General features: G+C 35.9%; 1 protein-coding gene across 1 annotated transcript; it reads right to left on the bottom strand.

The window, feature by feature from the left end:
- Nucleotides 1-466: 466 nt before the first annotated feature.
- krt8 (keratin 8) lies at nt 467-6,646 on the bottom strand. Its single transcript, XM_055187363.2, has 9 exons — nt 6,192-6,646; nt 4,913-5,121; nt 2,383-2,443; nt 2,205-2,300; nt 1,963-2,127; nt 1,753-1,878; nt 1,447-1,667; nt 1,331-1,374; nt 467-1,240 (listed from the first exon to the last, which is right to left on the bottom strand). Exons 1-9 carry the CDS (start codon nt 6,531-6,533, stop codon nt 999-1,001), a joined length of 1,506 nt encoding a protein of 501 aa, XP_055043338.2. The 5' UTR covers nt 6,534-6,646; the 3' UTR covers nt 467-998.
- Between the last annotated feature and the right edge of the window lie 5,330 nt (nt 6,647-11,976).

Here is an 11,976-nt window from a genome sequence, read left to right as displayed (position 1 = left end):
GGAAAGAGAAAACAATAAATGGTCGGCAAACAGCTTTCCAGATAATAAATGAAAAGCATGTCCACTAATCCTTAACTAACCGTTAAATATTATTGGATTGTTGTCTCAACTGAGTTACTGACACATCAGTTGTTTTATAATAGAAGTCAATTTGGCATAAAATTTATTATGCGGCACCCATTTTTATGGTATCCACAAATGGTGAATGACTGTCGTAAAGCAAACCCAAATAATGGCCTTGACTTTACTACTTTTGCACAGTTTAATAAAACCATAAAATAAATTCAACCTATCTGCGACCTTTTTTTAAACAGCAACTCTCCTGCCTTTAATTCCCATTCATTTTTTTAACTTCGGAGGCTGCATTGTAGCACATAATAAATTTTAATTGCGAGTTATATTACAACTTCCAATCACACCACCAATTCCCAATCAACCATATAAAAATGACATGAAGACAACAACGTTTAAGTAAACACTTTATTCTTGGTAGCAAAAACAGCACCTCAGAAAACAAGATATGAAGTGGGCAACTTCTTTCTCATCTGTCAATCAAATAGCAAACTCTACTAAACAGGCAAACAACATGGATCTGCCACGAACATGGTAGCAAATTAGCGCAAACGCAAACATATCCCTTCATAGTTAAAATGTTTAATGGATTACTTCGCATGATGCGATTCAGCTAAGGTACTATCTCATGTTAGTGTCACACATCTAGGATTCTCCAGGCGGCAGATCTCCATGTTGTCCGAGGTGAAGCTTTCAGACTGTATTGCCGAGCAGCGGCCGAGTGATTTTTAGTGTGGATATGGATTAAGGCACGACTAGAGTAGTGAGATTATTTGGTCCCTCTGGAATTTTCGGGGTCGATGTAAATGCTTTACAACCCTGTTTATGACTGCATTCCGGTCTAGGCTTGGACTGGAGTCATAAAGGTTGGGAGGGAAAGGTCAGGAATGCGTGAAAAGGCGTGAGGACAGAATCGGGGATGGAGCTCAATCTTGGACGACCTCGGAAGACTCGGACACGACTCTGCCGTCCTTCGTCTCGATCATCTTGATCACAACACTTTTCTTGGATTGGGAGACGGTGTCGCCGTAGGTGCTGCTGCTGCCGCCGTACCCGCTGCTGCTGCTGTACCCGCCGCTGCTGTACCCACCGCTGCTGTACCCGGGGAAACCGGAGAAGCTGCTGTAACCGCTGCTTGCACTTTCCATGGGATAAGAACTGTAGCTCGCTATTGAGACAGAACGTAGAGAAGTTAGGACAAGGTCGGATAACACTTTTAGCGACACAAAGGAAGTTTTTTGCTAAATGCAATACTTACTGCTCTGTTTTGAGATGTTGATGGACTTGATTCCGCTGGCCAGTCTGATGAAAAAAGACGGAGAATAAGAAGTCTGCAATATTTGAAATCAATAAATGTGTCGTCAATAAACATACCTGTCCTCCTCTCCCTCCAGGAGCTTCCTGTACGTGGCGATCTCAATGTCCAGGGCCAGTTTGACGTTCATCAGGTCCTGGTACTCTCTGATCTGGCGTGCCATGTCTTGCTTGGCTCTCTGCAGGGCGTCCTCCAGATCCTTAATGCGAGCCTTGGCATCTCTAACAGCCATCTCACCGCGTTCCTCTGCCTCTGCGATTTGGTTCTCCAGATTGGCGCGCTGATTAAATAAAGTATTGATTATAACATATGTTGTTTATGTGAAATATTAAATGCACTTTGTGTTTATATGGTTGCATGTTTACCTGTCCTTTCACGGCATCAATTTCAGACTGCAGTCTCTGGATCATACGTGTAAGATCTGCAATCTCTGTCTTTGTCGATCTAAGATCATCACCGTATCTGTTGGCGGACGTCTGCATCTCCTCAAACTAAAAAAACGGACGGGAGATTTAATAATCCATGCATTTCATCATCGCAACCATTTTGGAAGTAATATAGTCACATTTGTATACCTTGGTCTTGTACCACATCTCGGCTTCAGCCCGACTGCGGTTAGCGATGTCCTCATACTGAGCCCGGACCTCGGCGACGATAGAGTCCATGTCCAGGTTTCTGCTGTTGTCCATCTCCACAATGACTGAGGTGTCTTTGATCTGAGACTGAAGTTCACGGATCTCCTACAAGATTAAGAGAAGGACAACGTGAGCCATTTGTTATCAAAGTGAGTGATATCTCAAGGTCCGAGGTGATTTACCTCCTCAAAGATCTGCCTAAGGAAGTTGATCTCATCGGTAAGGCTTTCCAGCTTGGCCTCCAGCTCAACTTTATTCATGTAGGCCTCATCGACATCCTAAAAAAACAATGATTGTAATTTAATCAGCAAAGATTTGTAGGTCAACAGTCGATCTGTTTAGTAAAAGTGATCTACGAACCTTCTTGATAAGCACGAACTCGTTCTCACACTCTGTACGTTTGTTGATCTCATCCTCGTACCTAAAGACAGAAAAAATAAAGTTATATCGGTTATTGAAGTTATTAAAGTACAGTTAGCCAAATGTACAGAGGAATGTATTGAATATGTTGAAGCTGAAGGGTGTCATTGCTTGGACTCTACACTGCAAAAAATGACTTTCTTACCTGTTTTTTTTTGTCTTGTTTTCAGTACAAATCTCCAAATATTCTTAAATTAAGATTCATTTTCTTGATGATAAATAAGTCTAGTTTAGACAAAAAATATAAACTTTAAGTAAATTAGTGCTTAAAATAAGCCAAAAAATCCGCCAATGGAATAAGAAAACATTTCTAGAAATAAGTTTACAATAAAATAAAATAAAAATGTCTCTTGAATTAAGTGTTTATGAAAAAAGTAAACTTATTTCAAGAATTTTTTTCTTATTCCATTGGCAATTTTTTTGCTTGTTTTAAGCACTAATTTACTTAAAGTGCATATTTTTTTGTCTAAAAACTAAAGTAAATTAGTGCTTAAAATAAGCCAAAAAATCTGCCAATGGAATAAGAAAACATTTCTAGAAATAAGTTTACAATAAAATAAAATAAAATAAAATAAAATAAAATAAAATAAAATAAAATAAAATAAAATAAAATAAAATAAAATAAAATAAAATAAAATAAAATAAAATAAAATAAAATAAAATAAAATAAAATAAAATGTCTCTTGAATTAAGTGTTTATGATAAAAGTAAACTTATTTCAAGAATTTTTTTCTTATTCCATTGGCCATTTTTTTTGCTTGTTTTAAGCACTAATTTACTTAAAGTGCATTTTTTTGTCTAAAAACTAAAGTAAATTAGTGCTTAAAATAAGCCAAAAAATCTGCCAATGGAATAAGAAAACATTTCTAGAAATAAGTTTACAATAAAATAAAATAAAATAAAATGTCTCTTGAATTAAGTGTTTATGATAAAAGTAAACTTATTTCAAGAATTTTTTTCTTATTCCATTGGCCATTTTTTTTGCTTGTTTTAAGCACTTATTTACTTAAAGTGCATTTTTTGTCTAAAAACTAAAGTAAATTAGTGCTTAAAATAAGCCAAAAAATTGCCAATGGAATAAGAAAACATTTCTAGAAATAAGTTTACTTTTTTTGTAAACAATTAAATAAAATAAAATAAAAAATGTCTCTTGCATTAAGTGTTTATGAAAAAAGTAAACTTATTTCAAGAATTTTTTTCTTATTCCATTGGCAATTTTGTTTTGCATGTTTTAAGCACTAATTTACTTAAAGTGCATATTTTTTGTCTAAAAACTAAAGCAAATTAGTGCTTAAAATAAGCCAAAAAATCTGCCAATGGACTAAGAAAACATTTCTAGAAATAAGTTTACTTTTTTCATAAACACTTAATTCAAGAGAAATTTTCTTATTCCATTGGCAAATTTTTTTGCTTGTTTTAAGCACTAATTTACTTAAAGTGCATTTTTTGTCTAAAAACTAAAGTAAATTAGTGCTTAAAACAAGCCAAAAAAATCTGCCAATGGAATAAGGAAACATTTATTGAAATAAGTTCACTTTTTTCATAAACAATAAAAAAAATTCTTAATTTCTAAAAAAACTTAATTTCAACAACTTATTTCACTTAGTTTTTTGCACTAATTTACTTAAAGTTTATATTTTTTGTCTAAAAACTAGACTTATTTTCCTAGGTCATTTTACTTATCAAGAAAATACATCTTAATTTAAGAGTTTTTTGACATTTTTACTGAAAACAAGCCAAAAATACTAAGTAAGAAAGTCATTTTTTGCAGTTTAGCGACCCCTAATGGAATTGTGAAAATAATCCTTTATAAAAAAACATTTCCTGCAAAATCCCCGCCTGGAAAGAGTGCCAAGACATTGTTTCACACTGACCTCACACAATTGTTTAACTATAGGCGTGAGATGAATAAGGCGGCTACTAACCAACCAACCGTTAATTTGGTATTATTTAATATGTTGATACAATTTGATATTATTTCATGTCATAAATTTTCTTGCATAAACGGGAGCGCACACCAAAAAGTTTGAGAACCACTAAATGCTTAAACAAACAAAAATGTTTTGGTGCCACAGAGACAATATTTATGTTTGTATTCAAACTAGAAAATATTAAACAATAAAAATATTACAAAGTTTAGAAATATACAACTTTCGTGCACTAGGGGGTATCAGTGCTCCATATTTGTTTCGAGAAACATCACGTGGATTCAGTTGTCTCTCATCATGGGCCTTAACGTTAACAAGCCCATCAGATTTATCTAGAGATCCATAAGAGTTGCTGTGTACTTGTTTGTTTAATCACCGTAATCTATGTGACTCACGCTGACTCACATTTAATTGTAATGTAAATATGTTTTATCAATGGGGTGTTATGTTTAATAATAATCCAAACAAGTCCAAACCAAGCAGAAGGATAATAAGATATCACACCAGGGAGTGATCGCAGCAATTGAATTTAAAACACTCACTTGTTTTTGAAATCCTCCACCAGACCTTGCATGTTGTGCAGGTCGGCCTCCAGCTTCATCTTGTCGTTGCCGAGTCCGTCGAGCTGTCTGCGGAGGTTATTGATGTAGGCCTCGAACATGGCATCGATGTTGGAGCGCGTGACAGTCTGCTGCTGAAGGAGATTCCATTTGGTTTCCAGCATCTTGTTCTGCTGCTCCAGAAAACGTACCTACGTTGGCAAAAACAGGTTTGATTAAATATCAAATAAATACTTTTAATTGCACTAAATAAAATATTTATTTTGTGGCATGAAACCATGATTTATGTACTAAAGCACAACCATATGCCAACATGTGGCTCACTTATCTTCACAATGGAAAGCCCTGCTTCTGCTAAAATCATAACGGGAACATGTGTTTTCAGTTTGTAATGCTTTTCCCTTGGAAACAGTGACTCATGTTCCAATAGGACACCGGGTCGGGTGACTACACTGAGCATTTCCAGCTCCCAATTCGAAAGGTAGAAAGATGTACAGGGGGCGCCACTAGCAAATGTAGGCCCCTATTAATATGAAGTTTGGCCCTACCACACCCATGTTACTACTAATAAAATGATCTTTGGGGCCTCAATAGTGCATGGGCCCTTAAAATTGTCCAACCTTCCCCCTTTAAAGTGACGCCCCGGGGTGGTGCATTCATGTAGGTATCACTTTTTGGAGATATCTAAATGGTTCAGGGTGAAACTTTGATCAGATCTGCTAGATAGTGCCTTGAGATTAAAGTGTGAATGGTGGGTGGAGAGCGAAAATAAGATTAGTTACATAAAGGTGCCCAAGCTCACTTTACGTATAAAATAAGTTTAATTCAAAAACAATACAAAACTACTTAGTGTGAGTAAAATATTTCTTGCTTTTATCGCTGTTGCGTAAGCTATACAGTCCTATTCAGAACATGACCCCGGCTACTCGAATGAATTATTAACTCCCAAGAAAAGATATTATTGCACTTTATCTGCTCTTAAAACTTTTGCTTACGTTTTTCGAAAATGATGACGTTTCGTGCAGACGGCAAGCTTGTGTCCTAATTTGGGTGTGGGTTTTTTAGATGAGCCTCAGGGTAGCCCATACAAATAAAGCCACACTGTGACCCGGTACACACCCTTTTCTCCACCTTTCCATATGCTTATGCAAAGTTAACTTACTTATCGAACCACCTACAGCACAGTAAGCATTTCCTATTACATTTCTAATGTGCACCATATGGTAACAACATCAAAAAGTTTAAAGCTTTAAGCACCCACCTTATCGATAAAGGAAGCGAAGCGGTTGTTGAGCGTCTTGATCTGCTCTTTCTCATGGTTGCGGACGACTTGGATGTTGGGGTCGATCTCCAGGTTCAGAGGAGCAAGGAGGCTCTTGTTAAAGGTGACGGCTTGAATAGGCGCAACGTTGGCACCGAAGCCCATACCGTACGGTGAAGCCGAGCTCATGCCACGGTTGGCACCTCCATAGGAGCTGCGAACGGTGTATGCGCTCTGCCGGCTGACGCTGGGTCCGGAGTAAGACATACTGCTGAAGCTGCGTGGCACAGATCCACCGGATGAAGACTTGACGGTGTAGCTGGTTTTCTTGGTGAAAGACATCTTGATTTGCTTTTGGTCTTGTGGTTGCCGAGAATGAACTGGGGAGCGAGAGCAGCAGGAAACAGCTTCGTCTGCTGTGCTGGAGAAACCCGAGCAGATAGACTGAACTGGAGTTCGACCCCTTACTATATCTGCTTTGGAGTGGGAGGAGCCAGAGGATGGCTATGATTGGCCGGTATTGAGATGTTAAGTACGGGGTGTGGCTGAAACTGAATACTCGTGTTCTTACAGTACATTCCTCATCTAGCCATTAACTGGATGTCCACCATAGGAAATATAGTTTGGGAATGATAATAATAACTTCATGCATATTATTATTTACTAGCCTTGCTTTGCACCAATGCAGCCCCAAAGTGAAACTACAAAGCAATATCTCATACAAATACACTTTGAGTCCATGCATTTGCCTATTCAAATAAGACACCTGGAAGGCTTTAAATTTATCTCTGTTTTTGCTCTCGGCGTTAAAGTATTCACATGCTTTAACGTTACCTCCAGCATGTGTGATTAATACTGTATATATGTTTTTAAAGCACAAAGATTACACCATAGCCAAAACATGAAAATATTAGGCTTTGGAACATGCACGAGTGTGAGCGTTGAGCTAAACATACACACGACGCATGGTGTAATACTTCGCAAACAATCCTAACTTGAAAGACAGGACTGTAAGCAGTATTTTTGGTTCAGTTGTCACACATTGTGGATCTCATAAACACCCTGAGGCCTTGCAGCCTTCTGGAATCCTGACACTTTAAGATTTATGTTCATGCTGAGGTTATTGTAGATATACCAGGTGGTATATATTTTTGATAACAGCTTAAGGTTATTGAAACCTTGCTTGAGGTTAAGTGTGCATTGTCTGTATTGTTATACAAGGGAAACCTGAAAGATAAGGCTTAGGGGATAGATTAAGGGGTTGGTATCATTTTTAAATGTTCAGTTTCATGGGGGTTTGGGTTTGCACTTTACAAATGAAACAAAAACATTTAAAGTAGCAAAGAATTTTATACAGCGCATGCTTTAAATAATAACCAATGATTTTTGGTTTTATCAACTCTGGTTTACAAGTTGTTTTAACTTACTATTATTCATCTTGACAAGAGATGAGTTGCTACAACTTATAAAAAAGACTTATTTCAACAATATTTTATACGTTTTACTGTAACAACTCATCTCTAATCAAGATTAATAATAGTAAATTAAAATGACTTGTTTATCCGAGTTGATTAAACTAAAAAGGCAGCAAAGAATTTTTTTACAATGTGGATACCACAAATTAACCATATGGGTTTGCTTCCTTAACCATTTGGTGGTAAAACCATGGTTTTACATATGTGACCCTGTCCGTGAAATCCAGGTTTAGGTCCTAACAATCTAATAATGAGATTAGGAGCATTTAAGTTTGATTTTAGTCATTGATTTCACATTGATTTTAAAGGAATAGTCTATTCATTTTAAATATTAAAATATGTTATTACCTTAACTAAGAATTGTTGATGCATCCCTCTGTCATCTGTGTGCGTGCGCGTGGGCGCTGGGGCGCGCTGCGGCACTTCGATGGCATTTGGCTTGGCCTCATTCATTCAATGGTACCATTTAGAGATAAAGTTAGAAGTGACCAAACACATCAACGTTTTTCCTATTTAAGACGAGTAGTTATACGAGCAAGTTTGGTGGTACAAAATAAAACGTAGCGCTTTTCTAAGCGGATTTAAAAGAGGAACTATATTTTATGGCGTAATAGCACTTTTGGGAGTACTTCGACTCGGCGCAGTAACACCCTCCCTCTCCCATTATGAGAGGGAGAAGAGGAGCGGACTTTTCAGGCGAGTCGAAGTACTCCCAAAAGTGCTATTACGCCATAAAATATAGTTCCTCTTTTAAAGTAAAGCATTATTTTATAAAATGTACACATTCATATTTGAGTTACTGTTTTTAAGAGTAATGCGAGTTGCTTTTCAGTTTAATTAATTAGATGTAAAAAAATAGAAACGTAGAATTGAGTGTGAATAACACACTCTATGGGTGAACAGTTTCAGTCAGAAATGGAGATGGCAGACCAGAGCTTGACATTTTTGCGATGGAAATATATGTAATTTCTTAATGCAGAACTTCTCAGTCAAAAGTAACTTTAAAGTAACGTAAGCATTACTTTCCATGAAAAGTAACTAAGTAACGCAATTAGTTACTTTTTTGGGGAGTAACTTAATATTGTAATCCATTACTTTTTAAAGTAACTTTCCCCAACACTGTAGATAAATACAATAAATAATTGTACAATAAATCACAAAAATGACTTTGCAGGGTCACAAATGGCAATCAAAAAAACATGCTTAATACGGTACACTTTTACTATAATTACACCATGGGTAATTTTATAAGGATTAACTTTTTAGTCACTCTCAGTATAAAGGTACAAGAAGGTAAAAAATGTTTTCACTAGGATGGTAAAGTTTACGTTTATATACATTAGTACATACTGCACTGGGACCTTAAAGGTACATGGGTCAGTGACAAAAACAAGATTTCAAAAATCTTTTAAAAAAACTTGTTTTAAAAGCATGCATCAAGTTTATTTCAATGCACATAGTGTATTTATGTTGATTGTATGCAATAAAAAATTACATTTGCACCATTTTTATGAAAGTTAAGACTGAATGGACCTGAAAATGTCAAGTAGTGTAACCGCCAATTACCCCAAAGAATGAGAAATATTAAATATTGTATCCACCTTGATGGCATGTAAGCATATTAATAAAAAAATTAAATATCATTTTATTATTTATTTCTAAATGTAAATTTTAATATGTGTGTAATATGTGTCCTGACATATGCTGAAAACAGCTCTGTTTTCTAAATAATCTTTGACAAGTGATGTAAAAATGTATGTTAAAAAAACATAATACACTAAACTAGATGATTATATTTTATTCCACATTTTTATGAATATTTATATTTTCATTTAAAAAATATTAGTTACAGACCGGTTACACCACATTGACATTTTTGCAATTATCCCCCAAATATTCTTTCAAAATGAAATAAAACCAGAAAATTTAGACTTGGTTCTCAAAAAAGATGATGTATGCAAGTAATCTTCAAATTTATTTTGAAATTTTAACCCTTTTACGTGTAATTGAACCATACGGACACAAAATAATGAATGTCATGTCATTGACCCACATATCTGTACCAAAATGGTACATATTAGAACCTTAAAGGTACGTCCTAGTGACAACTTTTGTACCTTTATTTCTGAGCGTGCACAACATATGTGTTATTTCAATCAGTTTTAATAGGCCATTTCTGCATTAGTTCATAACCAAAATGAAGATCTGTAGTCATTGTGCCCATCCATCTTGATTCAATAATTGTTTTAGGACATTCAAAAGCTTCCATTTGACCACATTAATGACCTGAAATACCAGATCATTTTCAAAGTGTTTAAGTATCCATTTAAACAAAACCTTCAAACATCTGTTTAAACATCCACCTCGACCTGTTCCTCAAACCTCGACCTGTTCCTCAAGTACACTCCATACCACTACTGACCGCTCAGATAACATCAACAGGTGTTTCAATGGTTGGGTCATCAGGTCTTGGTGTGGCTTATTGTTATGCATCAAAGCCCTGGTAAGGTCAGATAACAACATTATGCGGTTTCTCCAAAAATGCAAATACCTGCTTTGGTGCACATGTCAAATAGTTTCTCCTGGACTTTTAACTTTCTCTTGTCCACTTGTGATTCGATCGACGAAAACACAAAAAGCCTTGTGGATTGTTCAAATTTACTACCCTTTTGGGTTGTTTGTGGATGACGACATTCACCAAATTAAAGTGCTGAAAAATGTATCAGGTTAATATTTTTTTCACACTTTTTGCATAAATCCGTTAATCAACCCGTGTACTGATCAAAACTACTGAATGTTTACAAAAAATCATTAGCAAGGCACGCACGCACGCCTGCACACACGCACACACGCACATTCTGGTTTCCATATTTTGTGGAGACATTCCATAGACGTAATGCATTTTATACTGTACAAACTGTATATTTTATTCCCTTCCCCTACCCCATTCCCTAACCCCAACCATCACAGAAAACATTCTGCAACTTCACATTTTCTAGAAACATCATTCTGTTTGATTTATAAGCTTGTTTCCTCATGGGGACCTCACAATGTCCCCACAAGGTCACAAAAACACTGGTATTCCTACGTGATAATTACCAGGTACACACACACACACACACACACACACACACACACACACACACACACACACACACACACACACACACACACACACACACACACACACACACACCAAACCATTATGCTGTTATACTCCATATAACTCATATAATGTACAAGCCAGAAATTAAGTTTTGTTTTTGCACAGGCCAACTAAAGGGTTAATGGTGGCACATGGTGATCAATACCAAAAATGACAAGTTTTACCCCTTTGCAAAAGGAAAAACCACCATCAATTAAGAATGCATCATTATATGATGTCATGGCTTTGCAATCAAAATATGTCGTTATAATGGAAGTCAATGGGGCAAAAAAAGCCCACGAACAGTAAATGAGGGAGAAAAAATCTGATACTGCACAAAAACTAATAATGCATCAAAGCCAATGTTTTAACTAATATTTGACATGCCCAAGACTGTGAAAAAAGTAAAAAAATCCAGTCCACAATAATTTTTTATATTGAAAATCAGTAATTTTGTGTGTTTTTCCCCAAATCAGTGGCATCACTTATATACTTGGCAATTAAAGAGTTAAAATCATGAAATGTTTGTAAACATTTGGAAGTTTTTGGTAGGTTAATTAACAGATTTATGCAAAAAATTGGAAATCTGATAGATTTTACAGCCATTTAATTTAGTGGATGTTTTCATCCACCAACAACCCAAGGCCGGTAAATTTGCCCATGGTGTATTGTGTTGAGTTTTTCAAAAATTGCAAAGCATTTTTCCAAAATATGTGTCAATATAAGATTTGTCACCAAAAATCAATCCATTTGCTGAAACACAGAGAAAGCTGTGGCCAAATTAAGACTCAAAAAACACCATAGTTGATGCAACATCCCCAACAACCCATTAGGGTTAATACCAGGTGTAAACAGCTTCTTAAATTCTTAACCTGATCCAAATCAACTCATTGCCTTCCGACATTGTTAATACTCCTACAACAAATGTTAAAGACATAGAGTAGCTGATTTAGGGGCGGTTTCCAGAACAGGGCTTATCCCAGACGAAAATGCATGTTTGGGCTGCCTTCATTTTAAAACATCTTGTACTTACTTATCTTAACACATATCAAGCTCCATTGTTTTGTCCTAAGATGCACATCAGTAGTGTTTTTTTTTTATTGTGAGGTATGTTTGTAAAAACGACTTAAATTTCCTAATATAACTAAGGCCTAGTCCTGGATTA

Source organism: Misgurnus anguillicaudatus, chromosome 13 (genome assembly GCF_027580225.2).
Source record: "Misgurnus anguillicaudatus chromosome 13, ASM2758022v2, whole genome shotgun sequence".
In the NCBI taxonomy this organism is placed as follows: domain Eukaryota; kingdom Metazoa; phylum Chordata; class Actinopteri; order Cypriniformes; family Cobitidae; genus Misgurnus; species Misgurnus anguillicaudatus.
Note: the sequence above shows the minus strand (reverse complement) of the source record. Positions and strands in the feature narration are given on the sequence as shown.